Source organism: Ambystoma mexicanum, chromosome 10 (genome assembly GCF_040938575.1).
Source record: "Ambystoma mexicanum isolate Mex_15411 chromosome 10, UKY_AmexF1_1, whole genome shotgun sequence".
Lineage (NCBI taxonomy): Eukaryota > Metazoa > Chordata > Amphibia > Caudata > Ambystomatidae > Ambystoma > Ambystoma mexicanum.
Window position 1 is genome coordinate 788,972,087 of NC_090932.1, and position 27,096 is coordinate 788,999,182.

Genomic DNA, 27,096 nt, shown 5'->3' on the forward strand with positions numbered 1-27,096 from the left:
TGGGAAATGTGGAACTACAAGTCCAAGAATGCAAAGAAAAAAGCACCTACAGACTGGAATGGGTCATGTTGGCAACTATGCGCCCCGGGACATAGAGCCAGATAGTCTTACAAGCTAGGTAGAATCTACCTTTGGCGCCAGATTTGTTAGAGCATCAGACCATGGCACTTAATCTCTTGATGGAGGCTGACGGATCAGTACCCAAAGTCATCACGTGAGTTCACTTTATCAACCTTTCTCTATAGTACACACCATAGTATGCTGTTTGGTAATTACTACAGCACCACGTCAGTTTTACACTATGAAACTTTAATGCCCTAAACCGATAAAGTTGAGAAGGCTCATATTCTAGAGCTGTTGATGCAGGGAGCGTCTGTCTGGTTGGCATGTCCATCATAAAGATGAGAATGGGCGAGTAGTTTTGCTTTTGGCCGGACTAGCTGGTGAGTTTGGGGACTTCTTTCCTGCCTACTTCTGCTGGGTACAACATGTAATTATGTACCCCTATAGAAGGAGAAACGCTACAACCTTTTAAATGGCTTCACTTGCATATGAGAAGAAAGAAAAAGAACACAGTTGATTATCCTATTTTATTTTTCTTTCAAGTGGTAACTGGTAAACAAGATGGTGGGTATGGGAGGAATGCTGGCTGCAGGGTCTCCGCCACTGGAATAACAAAAGGTTAGTTGACGAATAAACTTGAAATTCCCACACTAAAGTGATCTCGTTTTTGCCAGCGTGAATCGCAATGTCGCTACAACTACAAATCATTTTCTAGTTGCAAACAAGAGCAATTTAACTTCACTAGGCAGAGACCTTGATGTATATTCTGGCCAGGTCCAAAATAGAAACTGTGCCATTATGGCACAGAAAACCACAGCACTAGGCTGTGCAGTGCAGCACTTTGCTGCCACCTCCTTCCCTTAGGACCACTAAAAGCACAATCAACAAAACGAGTCACAGTGTACAACTATTGCTTTCAGCACGTTGTTTGCTGCTAAGGAAACCTGAGCAACACGTGTTTTGCCGCCCTATAGGATATGAAATGTGGCCTAGGTGCTACTTCTCCGTAATGGTAACCTCTGTGAATTTAAAACCGACTCTAACTTGTTGTGCTCATGGCACTTTTAATGCACGACACTAAAAAAAAGTGCATATTGCTGACAGGTTACTGATACCTTTTTTAAAAGAAATCTTAGCAAGGTAAAGGCCTATTGTAGGCACAGCACAGGCTGAACTTGCTAAAAAAAAGTCGAAGAAAGAACTCATTCCATCTGTTGCACATAGCCAGTTATAACGTCCAGGTTCTCTGTCTTGAAACTGTTGTAAAGACTTGAGCCAGATAATTTTGTAAAGAACGCATGAGCTACCCTAAGGATGACGGTGAGATGGAAATGTGACTAACTCGCAGGTAATTCGATTTAGCTCCTCATAGCAATATTTGAATGCAAATGTGATAAGATGGGGAAAGTCACGAGCACAATGTTAGTTTAGTCCAAACGGCAATTGCAATCATGTGTGCCCAGGTCAGACCACCTGCGCTCCCCAGATCGTTGCATACTTGAAGACAGTCTAAGCACTGGCATGCACGCATGGCCAGCCGGCCGTATTGCAGTGGTTGGTAAAGCCTGTGGTAGCCTCTCCATGCATGTAAATGAACATAGTTTGTGATGGCTATCTTTTTTCCTATATGTGAAGGCATCTCATGGGTGAAGTGTAAGTATTACAATAAAATGACATTAAAAAGATAGGATGGACCTTTCCTGAAGGGTTCCTAATACTCCAAATCGCCATTGTGTGGTCCGACAACTGCACCTAGACCGAGGAACCCTTCCTTGGAGTGCATGAGGCTGGGCGGCCTAAGAGTTGTGCAAGTGATGGCAGTAAAAGGCAAACCAAACAAGTGGATTTAATTGTGAATTTAAAGCCTTGTAGAACTGTGTCAAACTTGGGGAAGGGAACCCCGAAACTATATTGTGGAACTGTGTTGAACTTGGGGAAGGTAACCCCAAGACCATCTTGTGGAACTGTGTTGAACTTGCGGTAAAGGTACCACAAGGCCATTTGGTTAGAAATGCTTGAAGTTGGGGACGGGAGCTGAGAACAATTGTGGAGCTGGAAGAAACTCAGAACTTTAGTTTGAAAACTGATACTTTGGTTGCGGACATACCTACACATTGTTTAGCTTTAGTTGTGAGGGCAAGTATAGGATCTGGACACAGACACTTTTAAGTTGAACTTACTGACTCAGGCTATCCTTAGTTTATTTAGGTAGGGAAATCCCACCTTAGTATAGGACAAGTTAGGCCCTGCACCATCCTGACATTTGAGTTAATAAAGACTTTTTGTTTGAACTTTGAATCTGTTGTATGTGTCTTGCTTCATGATGCCTTCACATTATATAAATGGCAAGTACCAAAACATCCAAGCAAGAGACAACACATGAAGGAACAAAGTATGAGATTATTCCCATTAAAATGCTCTATTTATTAGTCAATTATAAAGATGTTTTATGATTGTAAGTACAAATGATCCAAATGATATTGTTTCTTAAGAAATGAGCAGTACCAAATATTACTTGTGGCTAGAACTAACATTCATATATATTCTTTGTGAATCAACCAATGTATAAAATTGCTGTGTGCGCCCTTCAGAGAATGGCGCAAACATTGTATGCAAATATAAAATCTAAACGTAATTAGTTACTGAACACACCGTTGTGCAATTTACATCAGCAATGAATCATTCACAATGCCATATTGATTTATTCAATAGAAACAAAATGCAACAAAACTTGAGTTTTCGATAAATGTGCTAACAACAATGCAACTTTTACTTTCTATAAATGTCCTTACAAAAACCCTTGTCTACATGTGTTTTGCCCCTCTGGGCTTTTGGCACTCTTCACTTGTTGAAGTTTTTGTACATTAGGCTACCCAATCAATATACAGTGCTTGAAATAAACAGTCATTACTTGTGTGTGTTATGCTATATTCTATTAAGTGCCTACTGCATCCATATATCTATTTCTTGCCATTTACTGAATTAGTATTTAATGAATGTATGATCTACCTTATTCACAGTTCCTTAACAGTTCTGCCATACCGTAGTATAAGGCTCATTAATAGCAACTTGTTGACTCTCAATTTATTACATTCCTGTGGCTAAACTAATCAGATTGGTGCAGAGGTAACAGGTATTGGATCACCTATGCAAAAAACCTGGCTTCCAAATCGTCTTGTATGGTTAAGATTATTCTGCGTTTCAGAACATCCATTTAAGGAAAGTTTTAAATCCATCCTGCAGTGAAATGTATTCAAATCTTTATAGTCCGATCTCAAAAATAATGTAATCCTTATACAGAGAGCTATTATTTTCTGACCAATCCAATTATCCTATATTTCAAGTCCTCTTGTATTAGGAGGTTTGTTAAATATCCATTTATACTCTTCTGATGAAATCCAGAATCCATTTAAAAAAAAAATACATTTCATTAAGTTTTTTATGACAACACCCCCACACTCGGTACATTTCCTCTCTGGGTTACAGGGTTCTGCTGAGCACAGGTGTCTCCTGCTTTCCTCTGATCTGCGGGGACCGGGGAGGCAGAGAAAATGCAATGTTCCCCTCCTGTGATATTGGATCAGTGGAATATGCTCTCCATATTCCACTGCCTTTGTTATAGGAGTAAGTTATGGCTGGCATTACACAATAGAATTAGTCCCCTGGCCAAGATCATTTCCAACCCCTGTGGAAGAATTAATATCAGAAGCCTTCACCTTGCTTGGAATAAACAAAAATATTTGCTGTTACTATTTTAATATATTATGGTCCCTTTTTGGGACCTTCATATGGATGGCGCCTCCTTCCCCTGCACTGGGCAGACCCTAACCAATGCAGATAGGTAAACGGACAGATTCAGTGTCTCCCTAGTACAGTTGTGAAAACATAGCTAAAAGGATGATGCATTGTAAAGAAACTTCAAATGTGTTTGTGATATTTAGTGTCCTGATGCCTGGGTAACATTCTACATTGTTTTAAATGACATCATCAAATGTACATGAAAGATCAGTTATATTGTGATGCGTCATATAGTGCTAAAGACTGCAACAGCAATGGCTGTGTAAAAGGAACTTTGAATTGTCTTGATAAATCAGTTGAACGTTTTTGAGAAAGAAATGTTTGATTGTTCAGGACTAGATTTTGAAATGTAAAGTTGTATGTTGTTTACATCCAACTTTTGTTGGCTTGTTTAACATATGATGACCATTAAAATATGACATTTTCTTATACTTTTAAAGGCCTCATTAAAGGTTGTGTACACTTTTAAGGTGGATACCCGCCAGCAATGTTTATCATTACTGCAGTCATAATCCAAATAGGTCTGCCCAATTTTGGGACTACATGTATACCACTGGTCATATGCAAGATAATCTACTTGGGATATACATTCCTTCCTATCCAATTTCACCCTCATTTTGAGGATGGCAATGTTTGTTTACAGTAGTGGTTTATGGCACTGTTGTACATTTTCTAATGCACAGAAGGGCCAGTTCTGTCCCTTTAGATGTTACATTAGAATGGTGGTCATAGATGTCCACTTTTTCACACTCTTCTAATGTCCCCATGAAAAAAAGGTTTTTGGGGTATTAAAGCACTTCCCTTATATATGCAAAACATATTTGTTTAATAATTTAAGTGATTTATTGTGTTAATATTAGAAATAGTACAAACCATAAGAATACAGCTATATTATTCATGGCAAGGCGAAATAAACAGAATTTAATCAAACAGTTAATAAAAAGCAAATATGCATGCCAAACACTAAACACTAAATTCACCAAACACAATGTAATAACATGGCCCTTGGTTAATAAGCTCACGTTATTGTAACAGCAAGAAATAGTTTAAAAAGTTATATTGACTAAGAAAACTTTAAACGAATAAATATTCAAACTGACATAATATGCTAATTATACATACAAACTAAACATAGAAATCTTAAAAGAATAGGTTTAAAGTATGAAGAATCAGTAGATGAAAGGGAAAACGGGAACACATGTAAGAATAATACAAATTGGGGAAGGAAGGAAGATACAGAATGAGTTAAGGGGTGGAAACGAGAGAGGCAATATGAAATGTAGTACAAAGTTATATGTCTATTGATGAAAAACTGAGAAACCCAACTATGCTATAAAAACCCTAAAATAATGCAGACAGAACATATTGCCAACTAGTCAATTGATTTCTGTACCGTTTCGAGGGGGGCATAGCAACCTCTTCAAATACAATAATATGAGTAGAATATAGTAAAGAATTAGCCATTTATGAACTGGGGCAATATAATTAATTAGTAAAGACGTGCCATTATATTTCACCAATAAGCTCGGAAATATTGCTGGGCATTTTTCTAATCTGTGGATACTGTAGACACGATTCCACCATGCCCTGATATTAATATTTGAAAAGTGCTTTCAAATGCTAACAATAATTTGGGCATCAACTAAAATAAAAAGGTCAAACGGGGATGTTGATAATTCATCAAAGTAGTTTGAATGACAAGACGTTCCAGTAGGCTATTCCCCAAAGCACAAGGAACATTAACATTGAAAACAAGCTGTAAGATTTTCCAAACCTGGCATCAAATGCTTGAACAAATTGACATGAATAATATACTTAAGGCACCTTTGCCATTACAAATAACCAACATTTCATATTTGCAAGATTAGAATTAAAAAACTTGCTGAAGTTTAAAAGACTCAGTGGAGAAAGAAAAATAAAGATTGAGGTGAACTAGCTGATGTTACTATAGACTTTGTTTTATTCAAAGTATAAGGCCACAAACCCCCATCCCATTCCATTTCACAGTACAATTCCAAACCTACTTCAAAGGACCCTTCAAATGCCAGGATCTTTTGAAATCCAACCTAGCATAGAAGTTTGGAGGCCTTACAAGAAGATGACGGTAAGATGCATCTCATTCTGGTTAAATTGGGAATCGTGACAAAGCTTACAAAAGAGGATAGGTTATCAGTAATAAAATCAAACAGTTAAGCATACTAGTACAATGCAGAGTTAGGAAGAGCACATTTGACTCTAAAATTATTGAAATTCCAAATTGAAACCCATAAAAACTTGACACCTTTGCTAAGCCAAGGTTTCCAGAACATTGTTTCCAGTGTCATCTTACTAAGCTTGTTATGCTTATACCAATGGTTTCTGCATAGGTCGGGCAGCAGTAGTTCTCATCGGCACACCTGCTCCCTCCTTTCCTGCCACTCTCTGGCCGGCCTCTCTCTGCTCTCTTCCTGCTCCCACATGTGAGGCTAAAAACCTCAAGGTCATCTTCGACTCCACACTCTCCTTCTCTCCTCACATCTCCGACGTCTCTAAGAAGTCACACTACCAGCTACACCTGCTCAGAGGTATTCTTCCTTTCCTCTCTTTCCCCCAGAAGCTCATTGTCTCCAGAGCTCTGGTTCTCTCTAGGCTGAACTATTGCACCAGCCTGTTTCTAATTCTGCCTGCTTCTACTCTCCGCCCTCTGCAACTCGTCCAGAACAGGACTGCAAGACTTGTCCTTGGCCTCAAGCCCAGGGATCGTGTGTCTCTAGGACTGAAATCTCTGCACTGGCTCCCAGTGGCTGCGATGATTAAGTTCAAAACCCTCTGCATTGTCCACAAGGCCTTCTGGGGCCTGGGGCCTCAATACCTTCAACTCTCTCTTTCTAAATATCTTCTTTCTCGAGCTCTTCGCTCATCCACTTCCAACTCCCTCAGGGTCAGTCGCTTCTCCAAGCAACAAGTTGGTGGTAGATCTTTCTTTGGCTGGGGCCTCCCTCTGGAACAGCCTCCCTGCCTCCCTGACACTTGAGGAGAATCTTCTCTGGTTCCGGAAGCACCTCAAAACCTTTCACTTTGCTTCTGCTTTTTCTCCTCCTCTACCCTGCTGAATTTCCTGGCTGAAACTGAAACTGCACTGGTTACCTGGCCACCCTCTGATCTTGGGCCCAGGTCCCCTCCCCCGCTACTTGCACACCCGAGCTGCCTTCCTGGCAGCCCCCACACTTGGGGACTGTTTTCTGTATCCCTACAGTCCCACCACCTGATGTCTGCACTTGTACTTGCCACCAGCTGACTGTACTTTCACTTAGTGTTATTTATTCTATTATGCCATGTTCTGCAATGTCCCCTCCCCCCACACTTTCCCCTTCCCATGCACTTGCGTGATCTGAATGACACCTGGCCTATTAGGATGTTGTCTTTGTCTTCCCTCTGTTCCCCCTCCCTTGCCACGTCACGCCTTGAAACACTTGTGTATAGGAGCGTTATAAATGCCATATATCATATCATATCTTATTGTAGCAGTCTCAAGGAATTTGGAGTGATCCGTTATGTAAAACGTCTCCGCTATAGAAAGAGGAGATAATGCTTTATCCAAAATAAACCAAGCTGGGGGATTAAGGAGATCATGGATATAAACCAATATTGCGTTTGCTTAAGAATGAAAGCAGTATGATAGACTCTGAAGGTAATAAACCGGGTTCCACCATTATGCCTAACTGCTTAAGTTTACATAAGGAATTCCAATGTTATTTTTTACTTCCCCAAAGAAATGTAATGACAGTGCAGTTAATTGTCTTAAGAAAGTAAGCAAGGAAGGAGATGGGGAGCATATACTGGAACTATAACACAATAGGAGATATCATTTTAATGCTTCTAAAGAATCCCACTTTGATAAATATAGAGGAAATCGTGAACCCTCATATTCATGCATTTTAGAAAGTAAGCAATTGCAGTTATTTGTATCCTTAATAGATGATGCTATAATAAGGCGAAATACTTGATATTATTGGGACACCATTTCACACCCGAGCCAACAAGGTCCTACTTGAAATAGAGTTTTCATTTGTCCTTATTTAATGTGTATCCTGAAGAGAAGAGGGTAATGCAATCAAACAAATATTCAAGATAAAATGTTTTACTAAAGTGTGGGATCTCTTCCGAGAATGAACAAGGATCAAATAACCTGTTCTATGTGACTAACCCTACGCACGTTTTAGCTCACTGTACCCTCACAAAGGAGAAATATCAGTCTGACACACCCACAAGGGAAGTCCGGCACAAAAATGCAAGGCAAATCACCCTGAACAAGAGTACCACCAGCAACCCGAGACATCACTAATGGGCTACTCTTGTAGACCCTCAAATGCTAGCCTCTGTGTTCAAAGAAGCAAAAAACTGTTTATGTAACAATTGTTCTCTACTCTTCACAGTCTTGAAAATGAGACCACAGTCCATAAATGTTTTAAAATTGTTACTAGGTAATGCTGTTATTTTCTCCATAGCCATTAATCCCTGTATATTCACCCACCACAAGTATTGGGGTCTGCATGTCGATTTCCCAAAATGTGTGGTTAGCGCTGCAGTAGTGCCTCGAATTGGATATCTTCCTTCCACCATTTTCCACAGAACTACCACCACTGGGTCCAGATTTGGTTTGCTCACGATTTCTTTGTGTTTTACCACCTCTTTTCCTATAGAGCTGCAATTTCGGACAATCACACCATTCTGGATACATATTTCCCATCTTTCTGCAGTTTCTCCAGTAAAGATGTCCAATCGCACCATTCTGGATACATATTTCCTATCTTTCTGCAGTTTCTAAAGAAAATATGTTTTGAGAGTATTCTATAGATTCTCAAGGGAGTTGGATACCAACTATTGCACATTTAGTAAAAGCATTCTTTTTTCGCAGTACACTTACTGTACCTAGGATTCCGTTAGGATCACAGTTCTCAATTCTGGTTCCCACCAAGTCTTCTATGATACATTTATCTTTCAATTATGCAAGGTCCAGGAGTTTATACAGTCGGGAGATTCATCTGTTCAAAATTCTTTCCATCAGTGACAACTCCATGATGCATGGTTCTCTATTGTCAGCCTCCAACAGTCTTATGTCCAATTTCATAACTGGGTGTATCTAAGCGCTCATCCCACCAAGTCTTCTATGATACATTTATCTTACAATTATGCAAGGTCCAGGAGCTTATACAGTCGGGAGATTCATCTGTTCAAAATTCTTTCCATCAGTGACAACTCCATGATGCATGGTTCTCTATTGTCAGCCTCCAACAGTCTTATGTCCAATTTCATAACTGGGTGTATCTAAGCGCTCATCCCACCAAGTCTTCTATGATACATTTATCTTACAATTATGCAAGGTCCAGGAGCTTATACAGTCGGGAGATTCATCTGTTCAAAATTCTTTCCATCAGTGACAACTCCATGATGCATGGTTCTCTATTGTCAGCCTCCAACAGTCTTATGTCCAATTTCATAACTGGGTGTATCTAAGCGCTCATCCTCCCTAACCAGCAGCCTTTCTTTGCGCTGTTCTAAGTTAAGGGGCCTCCCATTCAAATATAACTCGGACAATATAAATGGCCCATTTAGCTCCCAAGCCTCAAAATACCATTAGACATCACAGGAGTTAACTCTGAGTTGCTTGTTATTAGAGAGAAGGGTCGCAATCCTGGTATAATCCCCCCCCCACTCTCAAACCCCTATTCCTAGTAAACCACTGGTAGTGCAGCTGGCCACCTTTCTCTAGACCCCTTTTAAGAAACATTTATTTATTTATTACATTTGTTGTACGCCCAGACTCGGAGGTATCACAGCATAGTTACAGACAATGGTAAATGCAATCTTAGTAATATAAGAGAAACGGTAAGCACAGAAAGGATAATACATACATTATATACACAAGAATATGAGGTGGATCTAGTCTAAATAGTGTGGGTCTTAGTTAAACGTTAGTATTGGTTGAATAACCAAGTTTTTAAATTGTGAGTAGGACATTTCGTTCTTAATATTGGTAGGTAGGGCATTCCAATGTCTGGGAGCAAGAACTTTAAAGCTACTGCCTCCCGCTTTTTCTCTTTGGTATCGAGGAATTTCAAGGTTTTCATTGTTATTGGATCTGAGGAGTCTAGTGTGGTTTTTTTGTGGGACTGTATTGATGAGGTTTTTGGGAGCTTTGTAAGTGAGGCATTTGAGTGATACTTAAAGTTTTGAATAGTATCTTGGCTTTGATGGGGAGCCAATGGTTGTCTCTCCTAATGTTAGAGATGTGTTCAGGTTTTTTTATGCCTTATGCAGCCTGGAGGTCTTTGTTCTGCATAAGGTGGAGTTTGGCTATGTAGGTTTTGGAGGTACCAAGGAAGAGGATATTGCAATTGTCGAGCTTGGATAGTATAAGCACTCTTGCTAGTGTAACGCAGTTGTCAGCTCTGAGGAATTTGCATAAGTTTAAATAATGAGACATCGGTCGCAGCCTGCTCAATGTGCTGACAGCCTTTAATCCACGATCTTACAGGCCATTCTAGCATGGGAGTACATAATCTGAGCTACTATTACATACCCCTGTATAAATTGTATGCTCTGGTGGGTCAGAAGAAGGAGTCAGCCACATTGAGGACATCTAACTTAGCTTTTAATTAATTTATCAGATGAAGGCCTATCTTTCCCCGCTGCCCGAGGGGGTTTCCCTGCCTATCTATAGGAACTGAAGGTGCTCATATGTCGGCAGGAAGTCTCAAATAAAGAAATGTCCTCAGTCCAAACCTAATTCTAACTGACCCTACCACTAATCTAATCAACTTAAACGAGGCGAGGAGAATGGATTAATGCCCCTGGTATTCTGTTAGAATCTGATAGTCTCCTTATATCAATGTCTCTTTTTGTGTTTGTTTCCTAACACAATCTTCTATAATAGTCTCTCAATATCTCTTTGATTAATTCTTGTAGCTCTTTCACAGTATTCTTTGGTCTTGTACTCTCTTTTGGGATGTGTCTATAACAACCTTTCTTGTTATACATTCTCACATTCTTGTCTGAACTTGTAGACCTCTGTCTGTTAATCCGGGCTTTCTTAGCTTGCCTGTGGTTTGATCCAATTTGGCATTTCCTGTAAGGAACGCATGGTGGCAACAGTAAAGACAGACACAAGTGATCACAGTGCAGGGGTGTTTATTAAACTGTATAAGGGGTGAGAAAAACGCCTAATATAACCCTAAATTTAAGATGGGAGCAAGCTACGACCATCAAATAATAATAAGGCAGTCCTATTGCCAATCCTTACAACTAAGTTACAAATATAGTGTGGGATAATGTTCTCAAGAAAAGAGAGATGTGTTCACCAAATAAGTCAGGATGGTATGGCTGGGTATCCCTTCCCCATGTTTTTAATACAAGACAAGGCAGGACCTTTGAGCACAGCAAACTCATGGGCCTTGCCAGCATGAGGTAACAGTTCCTTTCAACGATGCCAGAACCTTCAGAGGCCATGTCTCTTTTCCTGCAAAAGTCTATTGCCTTAGAAGGCTGGCTGCTCTAAAACAATAAACAAACAAAAGTTCCTTTGGCAATTTTTTCAACTTGGGCGACTGCTCCTCACCCCTTTGATTCCCCCTCAGCCGGGTTCACTATGGTCTTTCACTCAAAAACGTATTGCTTGACAATCTCAATATCTTTTGTATCAACTATTAATTGCGGACATCCCTCAGCCGGGTGCACCTTTATCAGTTCACAATTCCCAATTCGCAGGCATCCCTCTGTCGTGTTCACATTTAGCAGTTCACAATTCTCATTTTGCAGGCATCCCTCTGTCGGGTTCCCATTTGCCCATTCACAATTCTCTCATGTGTCATACTTTCGAGTGTACAAGGGGTTTTGCTCAATCCTCGTAGGACCACTTTGACACTTTACATTAGCCTCTCCTAAGGCCTCTTGGTCTTTGGTGTTTCATCACAAACATAACCCCAAAAACGGCTTCAGTCAGAGTCTTTCGAATGAGCGCCCCCAACACCTGACCACTCTGCTTCTGAACCTTTTCCTTGGGTTTCTTTAAAGTTCAATTACAGGGTTTCTTTGTTCAAATAAGGTTGCCACCTACAACCCTGGCCCCAGCACAGTTCGGTTTCACTATCTGTCTTCTCCGACCCACCAGCTGTGCTGAACTGGGAGTCTCTTGTCTCGGGAGTCAATGGCGGCACCACAGTGGCAAGCGCTTCTCCCCGCTTTGATTATCAGCGCGGGAGGGCCCAGTGTGCCATTGACACCTGTCACACCACACGCCAGCTGGACTTCCCGGTCTTATGATTTCCCTTTTGGAGGCTATGCGGGTCTGAGGTGAAAAGGACAAGGGTAATTCCCTCCTCGTCCTTCCAAGTCTCTGCGCCTTTCTCCTCTGTTTGAACTGCCAGGATGGAATGGCTGCCTACTCGTGCATTTGTATCCCTGTGGGGAAGGGAAAGGGCAGTCAGGTGTGCGTAGTTATTGTCAATTGCCTGACTCTGCCTGACCCTTATGTTGGGACATGTCAGGTAAACGGCTCAGGTGTTAGCCCGTTCTTTGTGAAATAGGAAGGTGTTTGTGTTGGAAAGGGGGTGGGTAGAATTTCTGAATATCCTACGGGGTAGGATGGGGAAAAAGTAGTTAAGGGGAAGGTGATACTGCGTCGTACCCATCGGTGTCCCACTTCCACTCCCCGAGCACCCCCCCCCAACTTCAGGTATTCCTCCCGCACTGGTCCACCCCCAGGAACTGGATCCAATAGCGATGGCTGTGTCCTGGCCACCTTGATGACAAATCCCCGGGGACTAGTGGGTGAGACGCCTTCAGGTTTCTCACATTACCCTCTCCTGGGTTCTCTCTCTGTAACTATCTTGTTCACTTGATAGTCATATCTCCTCTCTGTAATTGCAGGATTTTATCCTATATTTTATTTTATCCTATATTTTATCCACTCTTCTGCTTTAAACTCATAGGATAATTTTCCTTCTTTCAATTGTCTTTGTTCGCAGTCTTTATCTACTTCCTACACAGGGTTAATCATTCTTCTCTTAACCTGCTTTGCACACTTTCAGTTAAACAGTTTTGTATTCAATATCTCGTTATTATTGGCACTTGTTTTTCTCTCTATGTAATGTTGTCCCAGCTGCCTCCCTCTTCTACTGTTCTCCACGTTGCCTCTCTGTATGCAGTGGAATGCTGCAGGGCATGCTCTTCACTCAGGTATTCCTCTTCGATGTTTGCCTCCTCATTCCTCGTTTTCACCAGTCTCCCATTCTCAGCTTCTGCCGTATATGGGTGCTTGCATTGGGAAGCTGTTTACGCTTCCTTCTCTGATGGTTTTGGCGTGGTCCTTTGGGCATTCTGCCCACCCCGATATGAATGTATCCCACCACCACCTGTTACAGGATTGCTCTCTCCTGCTTCGCAACGCTTCTCTGTTGTAGGACACGCTGGTCCTCCAGCGTGTCAGACTGGTGATCTGTGCCGCCTCAAAAGTCGCTGACTTTGCGACTAGTCTCAGGTCCTCATCCCCACGGAATGTTCACGTCAGGGGGCCTCCCCTGCATACAATACTCTCCTCCTCCTCTCTGGTACTCGACTCGTCTCAGTTAAGTGCACGTCTCTTCTATACCGGGTTGGCTTATTTCAGCATTGCTTTCAGCTAAAGATGCAGAGGTTACCTTATTCTTTGTAGCAGATAGTCCCATATATGCTGCTGCGTCGTTTGGCTTGGGGAGATCCTTGTATGAATGGGAGTCTTTGTTCCCTAAGGGGGAGTCTCTCTGGGAGATCCCACTTACCCAGACCCCTAGGGAGGGTCTTGCGTTGTTGGCTCACCTCCTATGCATCAAAGGGGGAGGATCCCCCTTGGGGAGAAGGGACGAATAGCCTCAATTCGTCACAACGCCCAGACCCCCAAGTAGTGGGGAATGCAAGAAGACCTTACGTGAGGCCCTTAAAAGCTTCCTAACCCAGATAAACGTCAATATTTGCCCCTGCAGTAAGTTGCGCATTGTTACAGGAATGCAGATGAGGAGGGCTTTAAAAATCTACGTAAGTCTAGAAAGCAGTCATTTTCACTGCTCCTACCCTCCCGAACCATGGCAATTCTTGTAAATCCCACCGTTTGAGGTCATCCATGCAAATGTTTCACAGTTCTCGGATATTGGGCTTGTACACGGATTCATGTACTCCGGCCATCTTTACCCCAACTTATTCTGCTCCTTTTCACACAGGAGAATGCAAATTCTTCCCCTAGGTCTTTGACTCTGCCCACTTTCTCTGTAATGTTCAATGCCTTGGAATTTCTATTGTTAATAGTAAACTCTGACGCTCCAAAACTGGTTGATTTCCTGCGCAACCACTGGCAGTAATGTCATAGATCTTCTAAGGAAGAGATTATTGTCATCAGCAATATGCCATTGTGCTGGTTCCCTTTCATTTCCATGCCTTGGATCTCCCTGCATGTCTTCACAGAATATGTAAAAGTTTGTGATGACCAGGTTTGAAAACGGGCAACCTTGGTAAGTGCTCCTTGATATTGAAATAGGACTAGTTAGCTCATCACTAACACCTATTCCCTTTGTAGGTATTTTGAAATTTGCAAGGATCATTTTTGAAAATCCCTGTCCCAACCCATATGCAAGCATACAAATATTCCACAAAAAATTGCTTCCCACCTTCCCACGCACAAGGGCAGATAGTTCACATTTATCACTAAACAAAAACGGTCATAATTTGCTTAGACAGAGATACACGAATTTAACATATTTTAATCAATAAATACAAAACATAAAAATATGGGAATTATAAGAACACCTAAAAACAATGCATAATCCAACATTTACAATGGTCCTTTATAACTAGGCTGATGACACTCAAAAGTATCGAAGTTGATAACCTCGGTATCACTGGTCAGGCTCTGACGTGGCTGACCTCTTTCCTCTCAAATCGACCCTCCCAGGTCCAACTGGGGTCTTTCCTCTCTGACATCTTCTTCTCTACCTGTGGTGTTCCCCAGGGATCTAACCTCTCTCCCTGGCTGTTCAACCAGTATCTGGCACTTCTCGCCCACCACATTGCCGTTCTCTGCCCCTACTTTCAGTGCTATGCGGATGATACCCAACTCATTTTCAGGCTACCCTCGGCCTCCTCTTCTCCTGCCCTCATCTCTGACTGTCTTTCTGCTATCCAGGAATGGTGTGCTGCCAACGACCTCTGCCTTAATGCCAGTAAGACTGAGATTCTACTCATCGGCACTCCCACTCCCTCCTTCCCTGCTGCTCTCTGGCCGGCCTCTCTGGGCCCTCTTCCTGCTCCTACATGCAAGGCAAAAAACCTTGGGGTCATCTTCGACTCCACACTCTCCTTCTCTCCTCACATATCCGACGTATCTAAGAAGTCACACTACCAGCTACACCCCCTCAGAGGTATCCTTCCTTTCCTCTCCTTCCCCCAGAAGCTAACTGTCTCTAGAGCCCTGGTTCTCTCTAAGCTGGACTACTGTAACAGCCTCTATCTTAATCTGCCCGCCTCTACTCTCCGCCCTTTGCAACTCATCCAGAACAGGTCTGCAAGACTTGTCCTTGGCCTCAAGCCCAGGGACCGTATCTCTCCAGGACTGAAATCACTACACTGGCTCCCAGTGACTGCGAGGATCAAGTTCAAAACCCTCTGCATTGTCCACAACGCCGTCTGGGGCCTTCTCGAGCTCTTCGCTCATCCGCCTCCAACTCCCTCAGGGTCAGCCGCTTCTCCAAACAACGAGTTGGGGGCAGATCTCTTTCCACTGCAGGGGCCTCCCTCTGGAACAGCCTTCCTACCTCCCTGAAACTTGAGGAGAACCACCTCCGGTTCCGGTTCCGGAAGCACCTGAAAACCTTCCTCTTTGCCTCCGCTTTCTCTCCCCCTCTCCCCTGCTAATATTACTGAAAGTGCACTGAATCTGCAAATGGGCCATTCACCGTTCTCGGCCCAGCCACTCTCTCCTGCACTGCCTCCACGGCAACCCCTGCACTACGGGACTGTGTCTGTATCCATACAGCCCCCCTTCCCAGCACTTGTCTGCACTTACCTCGCACTTGCCACCAGCTGGCCCTGGTTATTTATCCTGTATGCTGTATGCTAATAACCCTGTACTGCACTTTCCCCTCTCCCTTTCCCCCATGCACTTTTCCCTTCCCCTCTACCCTTGCACTTGCGCGATCTGAATGACACCTGGCCTAGTAAGATCATTGTCTGTCTCCCCTTGTTCCCCCCCCCTGCCTCGTCGCGCCTTGAAACACTTGTGTATAGGCGCGTTACAAATGCCTTATCATATCATATCATATCATTGATCATCACAAAGATTTTGTGGGGTTAGTAAGGGTGTGTTTTCATAGGTAGATCAGCCCTCTTTTTTTATGTGAAATCTCCCTCAGGTTAGTCGACACTGAGCTGTGTTTCTGGGTTCCAACCTAGGACTATTTGCAATTGACACAATCTGGTTTGCAAAGTCTGGTGGGCCCGACTTCAGGACACTGTGTAGTGGCACAGGTGGATTAAAATGGCACATTGTATGAAAATCTTCTCATCTCGCAAATCTTCAATTTCTTTCACAGCGTGTGAGGGATAATCTAATATAGCAACGACGATAATTCTTTGTTTATTGGTGCTTTGTACCAACTGTAACGTGACTGGGTGCCTTTTGTTCGTGGCCCTCAGTTTTGTTCGTTTTCCCGTGTTGCGCGTACCGAATGTTCAAAGCTATAACGGGATGGAATGGTCCCTGGGTTGTTAGATCAGCAGAGGCCGTGTTATCGAGCGGAGTCGCAATGTGTTTTACAGAACTTCCGAAATGCAGACCGTGAAACTCATTACGACTCCGCTGGAAGCAAGACGACACAGAACACCACAGGTTGGATCCCCGGGTCCGCGCTTAGAAACCTCTGGGTATTAAGCGCTTTATAAATAACCTATCATATCATATAGCTACAGTGTTATACATAGCTGCATTTTTAGTATAGGCACGGTTACATTTAGCTGCTTTTTGAGTATAGCCATAGTGGTATATTTGGCTGCCTTTTGAGTATAGCCACTTTAGTATATTTAGCTGCTCTTGAATATAGCCACTGTGTAGAATTTGACCGGGCTTTGAATCCACCCCCTTCTAAATTCAGCTGCATCTATGAAACTAAGAAATCAGCTAGGATTCACAGGTACGTATCCCACTCCAGGCTTATGGAACATAGCCGAAGACCCAGCCACCCACACTCGCGCACCTGCCATTATACACTACTCTAAGACACATTGCACCACACCTTTGCCATAAGAATGCAGCTAACCCCCACGACAAAAGTTTGGTCTAGCTGCACACATAATGAGCCTCCTGCTCTTGCATACTCTCCAGACTACCTCACAGCACCCATCCAGATGCTAGCTCGACATGGGCAGCTAGCTGGGATTTGGCCACCCCAACCTACCTTTGTATTGGCTAAAATGCACGCATGATATGATATGGCATGAATAAAGTGCCTATACACAAGTGTTTCAAGGCACATGTATTCTAAACTCCACGAATGTCCCATACCTGGACTTGGGTCCCCCGGGGGTGTTACCCAACAGCGCTTCAAGACCATAGTAATGGGAAAATTGCCATAGAAATGACAATTACATTAAATTACTCAAGTAGACCCAGTCTATACTGTCAAAAGTCTGATGTGTGTCCAAAGCTAATTATGCAAACTTCTTCACCTTTTTACCCTTCTCAACCATATTTTGAACCCTTCGGATGTTCTATGGGCATTAAGGTTTCCTATAAATCCTATTTGATCCAAATTCAGGATCATCGGCAAGACTTGCATCAAACCCATTGCCCAGGACCTTGACATTCATTTTAGCATCATTCACAGTAAAGAGTGATATGGGTTGGAAGATGAGCATTCCTGGTCTTTCCCTTACTTTAACGATGGTGTCATTGTTGGCATTGCCACTGTCTCTGTGTCCGAGATGCTATTGAATAACTTTATGAGGGAAGTTACAAATGTTTTATAGTAACAATTGTGAAATCTGTCCGGTCCTATGACCTTATTCAACATGAGAGAGCCTAACTCCCTTTCTACCGCTTCAGGTATTTTTACACTCTCGTGATCTTCCTTATCCTCTCTTGGTATTTGAACTAAGGAGGATGAAGCTAGCTACCTCCTCTGATGGTGTAAGTTTAATGTCTCTTCCTTCATGAGAGTTTTGTACTAAGATTCCATTATTTGATTCACCTCAGCTCCCCTGTTGTATCCCTTAACCGTGCAATATATTTATGTCCCTTTAATTTGCATAGTTTCGCAGCCAGGAAACAGTTTGCTTTGTGGGTTCGCATTGACACGTCCCTTAAGAAGATGTCATTCAAATTCCAAGGATTTCACCCCCTGTTTCTGGAGCACTATTCTGAAGTTTGAGAGATCTGATCATGATCAGATGAATATCGTTGGCCAATGTCAATAGACAGGGCCCCGGAAATTAAGGTTGAGGAGAGCAATATCATATCAATTCTTGAGAAGCCCTTATGAACGAATGAGCAGTGTGTAGTCTCTCCCATGCTGATGGAAGAACCACCTGGCCTGTATTACCGATAGCTCAGGAAGTATTTTTGCCAATGGATGCACATTTGGCTTATCAATCCAAAGTGGCAGAAGCATCATGTCAATTTCAGGGCTCAGTACACAATTCAAACCTCCCCCAACGGTCAGTTCACATTACACAGAAGGTGCCCAATACCTTTAAAATATTAGCAAAGGATTGGTCTTGTTCTTCATTGGGAACACAGGACGATACCAATGTGAAATGTTGCTCGTTGATTAAACCCCTTGATCAAGCGATGTCTACCATTGGGATCTCTGAAAATAGCCTGTTTATTTCACACTGTCTAACTGCTCATGAGCCTGTTCACAGCCGAGGAGCCAACCAGTGGTCCTGCTGAGATGCTTCACTCCTCCCCTTGGCCTATGTCAAAATCAGTGCGTGCCTCTTTGGTCTTCTCTAGTATACTGTGGAAGCCCTAGGTTCGGGGCACAGCCTGTCCCTGTATGTGCATTGGTTCTGCAACTGCACAGCTGCTAGAGAATTCAGTTGGCAGGTACCATTTTAAGAGCCAGCTTGAGTTCCTCTGAAAGTCTATCTGGTGTTCACTGCAACCAAAAAACTTCCCAAGCAGCGCCTGGGACTCAGTCTTCTGGGCGGTGAAGGTAACACTAATAATCTACATAAAGGATTGCTGCGGGCCACTCGGAGCTCACAGGGAAGGTGACTTCATGTCTTCCCTAGATGGCCACACCCGCAAAGTTTAACTAGAAGGCTTATTTGCTTGCTGTAGAACAATTGTTTTTGCATTCTTCATTTAGATATATTTGTCCAATAAAGATTTTGCTTTAAAAGACAAAATGTTTTTTTCATGATGAATTTATATATTTGTTGCATTAGGTTTTAAAATGGGGCGCTACTCATCAGACTCGGATGATGACAGTAGAAGTCGAAGGAAGAAAAAACAACGCAAGCGATCATCATCCAGTAGTTCTCCAGACAGTAGAACATACAGCCATAAGAAATCGGGAAGGAAATCGAGGTCCAGGTCGAGAGAGCACCCATCTAGCTCCCATTCGTATGACAGAAGGTGAGCCTTTATGCTTTCTTGCAAGAATGCCACTTTTCACAGAGACCGGCACATTAGAGGTCTTTTTACTTTTGCGTAATGTTTCACTCTCAGCATATATTGATGGACACAGATTTCATTGCTCACTGGTAAACTTTTCTCAGACTGTGAATTTCTTTAGACCATAATCAGATTTTTAGAGTATACACCAACCGTCTACTTCTTGGGCACACACATGGTTCAGATTTGAAAATGAGGCAATTTTAAAAACTGCGAACTCCGATCCAATTCTGAGTGTTGAAGTATACAAGAAACACCCCTTACATATCGGTAATGAACAGTGTAAAACACGGAAACGTGATTGCCAATTTAGTGTAAACAACCATGGGTTACTATATGTAATACGGGGGGAGGTGGGGCGGGGGTCTTTTTCCCGCAAATTCTTGTGCCTCACTTCAGGAACAAAATCTGTCCGTGACCTAACAGAAGTAAAGCAACTTCCTTAATGTTAAACATTGTGCTAATGCTGATCAGTTTGCAGAACATCTGTATCTTCTACAATCTGGCCGCAGTCTGAATGTGTTGCTTCAGTGCTCATGGTTCTCGCTCTCACTGCTACTTATACAAAGAGCTGCTCAATTTGCCTGCGGACAATAGGCTGACATTCTCCACAGGTTTTCTGGGGTTGCAGTTGTGTCCTTTTTTTGGTTTATTTTTGCCTGTTGCCTGTCTGTTTAGAAGTAAACATTGTGGAAGGGAACTTGGAAGGGATTTACAGAAATATTTACAATTACAGATCTTTCTTTATTGCATTAGCTTTTATTTCTGTAATCAGTCTTTTGCTTTCAAACTTGACTTCCGTTTTCACCCTATCAAGAATCACTTTTGGTATTTGATTTCCTTCCTTGCTGCTGGCCACCAATCCAATCGTCATTCAAATCTTATATGTGATAAAGTGAACAGATCGATATGCGAGAGAGTGCTCCAGGCTCTGAGTCTGTATATATAATAATGGAAAATAACAGACACTGTTAAGAAAATATCCCACTGAACTCCAAAATGTCTTCCAAATCATTGACATGGGAAACCATTTTATGTACTGAGACCGGGGCTCTAAATGTACACTCTCGTCTAGCTCTTGGCTAGTGATGATTGACTCTTGAGAAGTTAAAATTGTGTGCTGTGTGTACAATTCAGGAGGCAAGTGACTTTTTATGCTTGGCTGGCTATTAGCAACTTCAGATTTTGCCATCTGCTCAGACCACTCTGTCTCACTCTCCGAGCAGGCAAAAGCTTTTATAAAGGGAATTTATAAGGGATTTAATTCCAAAATTTCATTTAAATTGAATATTATAAAGCACGTTTTCACAAGTGACTTAGCAAATCTGGCCTTCACAGGGAAATTGTTCTTTGCAGCAGGATTTGCAGTAATCACCTTGGACGGGATTAGCAATATCTTGCAGGTTTAGGAAAAACCACAATGATAAAGAATTAGCAGTGTGAACTGTTACTGTATGACAGTCGTATAGATTATTATAATATTTTTTTTATATGGACATTTTCTTTATTTATTTCCCCCGCCACCCGCCCTTGTCAGTCAGCCTCCGGTCCTTTTTTGAGGGAAGTGGCCTTCCAATGTGAAATTAAGATATTGGCAAAAAGAGATTTGCATTGAGAAGTTCTGTTTGGGATTACGCTGCACTCTTACTCACATTGCGTAGATCACAGTGGAAAGTCAAAGGGCTTCCTACACTTGGAAGGAAGGAGTTGGAATAGCCATTATAAAATCAAATCAATTTCAAATTAAATGAAGACTGGGAAAGAACATTCCAGCGATGACTGGAGATGGATGGTAATAAGAGGATGACTTTTGGAGTTATGGAAGAGAGATAGAGGTGTTGGAAATCTCAAGTGAAAGTGAGTCAGTGAGCGAACCCCAGATGAATTGAGCACAAACAAATACAGAACAGTCTTTTGACAAATCGCTCTGTATGTACACCTAAAGCAAAGCCAAAACCCAAGCAGGTGCTGAATAAAATTCGCTAATTGGTGGGATGTGAGAAATGCCAGATCTGTGAAAAGCACCTGAGGAGCAGCTCTGGGGATTTTGGTCCAAATACTTGAACTATGGCAAATGTAGTTGAAGTACCTGAAGTGTCTGCAGTGAAGTCAGTGAAGGACTCTGCCGACTGGCTTGTGGGAGGAAAGCCAGGTCTATCAAGAGCGATGGAGGAAAAAGTCCAGACAATGAATGATGGAAATTGAAGTGAAAGTAGCATGTGTCGGTAGAAAGCTCGGATGGTAGAAAAAATAGGTGGCAAAGAGTGATTTGGTGCAACACTTAGAACAGAACAAGTCAAGATTCTGAATTACGGGAAACTTAATGAAAGTACAACGGTTTCTGATTAGACTGAGAAAAATATATTGACTGGGAGAAGGTTGGTTTTAAGAAGGGAAGTTCGAGGTAAAATGCTTAGGCTTTATTTGAAGTCTAGACTAGCATGCAAAGAAATTCATCCCATATTGTACTTGACTTTAGAAGTTTTGAGCAAGTGTTAAAAGAGATGGTCTGGACGGCTTATTCCCCGCCCTTTGCCCTAATTGTCAATAATGCAGACTTCTCAATGGAGTATCGGACAAAGCAGTTTACCCTGTGGCTGAGAGGTGTGTGTCACAGATCAGCTTTCTTGTTTGACAAGGGAGACATGAAATTGTTTGATCAATGTAAATCAGGTTTTAATATGCTGGATTCCTAAAGGCTACACTATTACTAAATTAGACCTATGGCAGTGGTCTTCAAACTTGCACCAGCCCCCCCCCCCAAGAGTAAACCTATTGTTACTGGGCCCCCCACCTAGGGGTTGGCCACCCCTATGGGGCCCAACGGATGTCCAGGGGGACCCCAGGCTCCTTAAAATCTAAGCAGAATTTCTACTGCCTATATTTTCTATTAAAAGCAGTCATTTTAATCCTTGTTTTATATTAAAAACAGTCCTCTTAATCCCTTTTAAATAGTCTCACCCCTCTCCCCCAGACATCCTTCGGGACCCCCAGTTTGAAGACCACTGACCTAGGGTGATGCAACCTTTGGTTTTTAATGTAACGGTCAAGAAAGCCTTTTCACATTATCCTGCAAGGAGGGCCTCTTCTTCCGATATCTTCTTTCTGAAAGAGAGCTTATATCTAGTCCAACCTGTTTGAAACATGATGAAATAGAGGCGTGAGAGAGATGTTGGGCTGTCCATGGCTAAGAGGCAATCACACCTAATTTGGAACACAGATTAAAAAGTACTGTTTGTATCCAGAATTCTGAAACTTTTGTAAGGTTTTGCACAGATAGTTCCATACTCATTTAAAGCTAAATACTCCTGTAAAGCTACATACATTTGTCTCTTTCAAGTCAGATAGGTGCGAGAGGGGATGCCGAGGGAAAGGTACATGTATACAGGTCTGCTGGGAGTGCACAGACCTTTTGTGATTTCTGTTTGGGATTATATCCACAATTAATACAATTTTAGGAACTGCATACTCTAGTGATCATTACTTTGCCTCTGTTTGTTACCCAGGCGAAGAGCCAGGAGTCCATGGCTCCACTTAATTGAATCGTGTAACTCAGGCAGCAAAACTAACCGTGGCCTAATTTTTCCTGACTGGGGAGGCACCTTTTGGGTATGGTATGGCTGCACCAAGAATGTAGATGTTATTTGTGCTATTAAAAAAGTTAACAATTACTAAAGACTACATCTGTTTGCAAGGTTCTTTCCCGTGTATTTTCATGGTCCATCTGTGCGCCCGCTGTGAATATTTGCCAGAATCGGGCATATTGCAGGTGTCTGGTGGGACTCCCCATCCTTGGATGATAAGGGCCCTAGGGAAGTGGACAATGAGGGTCTTTTAACGTGGGCAAAGGGTCATTAGCACCAGGTACTGGATGGTGATCCGTGGATTATTTCTTTTAAAACCCATGGGCAGTGGAAGCATGACCTGCTTGTGTTCATGCTTTGCTGAAAACACATGGGCGAACATGTTTTCTGGTAAAAAATGTAAACCAATGCAAAGTGGCCACCATCGGAATAGAAAATAGCTCAGAATGTGAGACCCCTTTCTGTTTCCATGAGGGTGTGCTGGTGGTGGATGCTAGAAGGGACCATGGGAAGCGAGAATGCAGGTACAGCAGTGAGAAAAAAGGCAAGTGTAGGCTTTTTTTATTTTAAAGGAACGAAGATGGGAGAAAGAGGGAGCTTGGAGAATATGCGAGCAGCCAACTGTTTGCTTGGGACATAGGTTTATACCGTTGGATGAAGCCTACAAACCAAGCAACGAGATTGGTTGCTGGGGGCTAATTAAATAGAAATTGTGATCCAGTGGACCACAAATTTAGCATCCGTGCGTTTCTGCTACAAGTGCACACCAATCTGGGGTGTTATCGGAGAAAATTATTTTGAAGACATTCTTTATTAAAAAAAACGTCAAAAAAACGTCTTTACATTTTTAATATGCAAATATAAATTAAATCGATCACTACTTGAATATTATATTAAGTTCTGCTAAAAAAAAATGAAACTATTGTCCCGTCGATATGTTTAATATTTAAACTCTTATTTTAGAACTTTATTTTTGCAAAAACGCAGTGAATTGAATAGGTTTGCTTTCATTGACTACACTATTACACTGTTTTAGGCGACGGCACGACTCAAGCAGTAGCTCCTCTTCTTATGAGTCTCGGAGAAAGCATAGTCAGAGCCGCTCAAGAGATGGAGGAAAGTCCTATAAATCCCATCGGTCGAGATCGAAGAGTAGGTCTCGAAGGTATGATGACAATTTTGTACTAATTTAAAAGAAGTTTTGGCGCAGCATTAAGCAATTTATAAAATGTAAGTTTTAACATGCTTTGGTGGTACATGCATGAATGGAAGATGTGGACTGATGTAGGAAATGAAGGATTGGTTATGCTGCCTCCATAGCACATACACAATTATTGTGAATACTGGGAGTGTATTGTTGATTAGGTAGGGTCATGAAATGAATACTTTACATTGTAAACTGTATTTATTGACAATGCACACTTTCTGAGGTCACTTTTGTGGTTCATATAAAATGGTATGGTACAATGCATATGCTTCTGAAGTTGCATAGACTTTTTCCATCGGCTATAATCAACAGAATGAAAGACTTAGCAAGCCCATGTATTCTATCATGCCAACATATTTATTCCTGGTACTCCAAAACATTAATTTACCAACGGAAGTCATTTTCATATTGAGTTTTATCCTCAAGATTGTGGGCAACCTCTTCCCAGTTTTATTTATTTTTTTGATTATTTTTGCCAGTATATCATGATATTTTAACATTTAACAACACAACGTTTTTTCTGTTATGATTTGTAATTTAAAACGCTGCAAGTGGGCTGTGTGTATGCATGCCTTTTTCTATTTCTGTCTCGTATGGTGTACGTACGTTAGTTAAGGAGGCATTTTCAGTAGAAAAAAGACCAGGCAACGGAACAGAAGGCAGCAAAGCTTTTGATAAAGAATAAAGGTGTTTGGTTATTTTCTAAACAGTAAAATAACTGATATTTCACTCACAAATAAAGGAAGATTATTCCAGATTTTACACACAGCACAGTGCTTGACCTGCCAAAAGATAGTTGTCTGAGATAGTGGAATAGTTATCATTAGTTTATTGGGGGATTTTAAGGGTCTCGGCAGCTCATATCGAACAAAATGCTTTAAACAATATTCTGAAGCTGAGCGGTGTAGACTCTTAACGAATGTGCACCAAACTTAATTCTGGTGCTCAGAGGTAGCCAGTGAAGTCGCGTCATCCTTGGCAAATGCGATCCCATTTAAAACGCTGGAACCTATGCGATCCACTGAATTTGGAGGCATCTTAATTTGCGGGATTGCTTATGTCGTAGTCCGAGTTAGACTGTTACAGTAATACATTTGTGAACCAATTGTGGCCCTTGTCAAGGTGGCACAGTGTTTTTCAGACATTAGAGGTCTTGGTTGTCTGAGAACCATTAAGTCAGGGCTCAAGTCGAGGGTACACGCAGGTTGACAGTCCCCCCCCCCCTACTTTTTTCAGAAGTCCCTACACTTTTTTCAGAGGGCACCTTGATATTCTAATTTCTGGTGAAACCACATTCAATTGGTATGTTAATGAGTCCCCCCCCCACCTTTTTGTTTTTAGGACTTGACCCCTGCATTATGTGATCTGATAATATTACTAAATTGGCTAGTCAAAGAGAAGGACTCATCCAAGGTCATGCTAAGTGATGTTGCTTTGTCCAAAATCTTTACAAACAATTTGACAGAGATTTCCCCAGGGAAAGGATTTTCTTTCCCTCTCATGGATATAGGGGGAATCAAGAGAAGCTCACTTTTAGTTTGGTTTAACCCAAGCCAGTTAGCGAACATCCATCTAGAGATTTTCTGGAAGGTGGATTGAATAAAGCTAACACTTGTGTTACCTTTCAGGTGGAATACTATCTGGGTGTCGTCAGCATAGTTTTGGAAATCCGGAACCAAATCCACCAGTAGGTCCTGTAACAGTTTCACATACATATTAAATAAGAGGGGAGAGATGCATGACCCTTGGGGCACACCAGAGGACAAGGTCTCAAGATGATTTGTGGTGCGATTTGTTAAAAAGGCTTCAAACCAGCGACATGCCGAGTCCTAGACTATGGCAACCTGCTTCAGGCATTTTGATAAGACCGAATTATCCAGGGTTTCAAATGCTGAAGACAGATTCAGCAGCATCAACATCCCAATACCCCCATCATGCAATGTTTTTAGAAGGGTGTCTTTTAATATCGAACAGGATCCATTTTTGCTGCTTTTGCATTAGCGAAAGCCAGATTTTGTCTCCAATTATTGAATAGGAGTCTAAATGTTCTTGAAGTTGCATTTTTGCAGCCTTGTATAAGATTTTCAACAAGAAAGGAACATTAGTGGTGATTCTATAATAGCAGAGTATTTTCTGTTCTAAGGATGTGGAGGGGTGTGATCTATCAATGTTTTAAGCATTCAGCCACTAAGGTTTCTCAGATGGAAACATTGATCAGGCGATATACTATAATAAACAGGGACTCTGCACAATTCTTCACCACTTTTGACAGACGCGGGCCACCAGGGCATTAGTACGATTTAGACTGAGCTTTATGTTTTTAGTGTCTAACTCCTTAAATTCAAATGTCCTAGCCAGTGCTTTTTGATTCTTTAGCGGGTCTGAGCATAGAATGTCTTGGTTCTCGTGCTGATTAAGAAAATCATTAATATTGGTTTGAATTGTTTATTTTATTAACAAAACAAATTGTAAATTGTTGCACCTTCCGGTAGTAATGTGATCATTACTAGTCTTGTGTAAAGGGACTCTGTGTTCCTCAAGATCTTGAACAGGGTTTTGAAGGGGTTATACAGATGATCAGTTTTAGTGACAAGGCTTTTGCGTTTAGCCTCTGAAACCGCCTTTTTATATTTGGAATGTTCATGTTTAAGCAGGAGACCATTAGCTGAATAGGGATTTTGGACATCTATGTCCAAATATTTTAGTTTTTTTTTTTTTTTAAACATGGATAGCTCTTCATTAAACCTCAAGTTGCCTACATATTT

General features: G+C 41.9%; 1 protein-coding gene across 1 annotated transcript in view; it reads left to right on the forward strand.

The window, feature by feature from the left end:
- The window catches only part of RSRC1 (arginine and serine rich coiled-coil 1), a 1,885,372-nt gene that overhangs the window by 56,430 nt on the left and 1,801,846 nt on the right, over positions 1-27,096 (forward strand). The window contains exons 2-3 of the mRNA XM_069618446.1: positions 19,312-19,501; positions 24,161-24,289. Of these exons, the coding sequence (XP_069474547.1) occupies positions 19,320-19,501; positions 24,161-24,289 (311 nt within the window). The 5' untranslated portion in view covers positions 19,312-19,319. The remainder of the gene's footprint in view (positions 1-19,311; positions 19,502-24,160; positions 24,290-27,096) is intronic.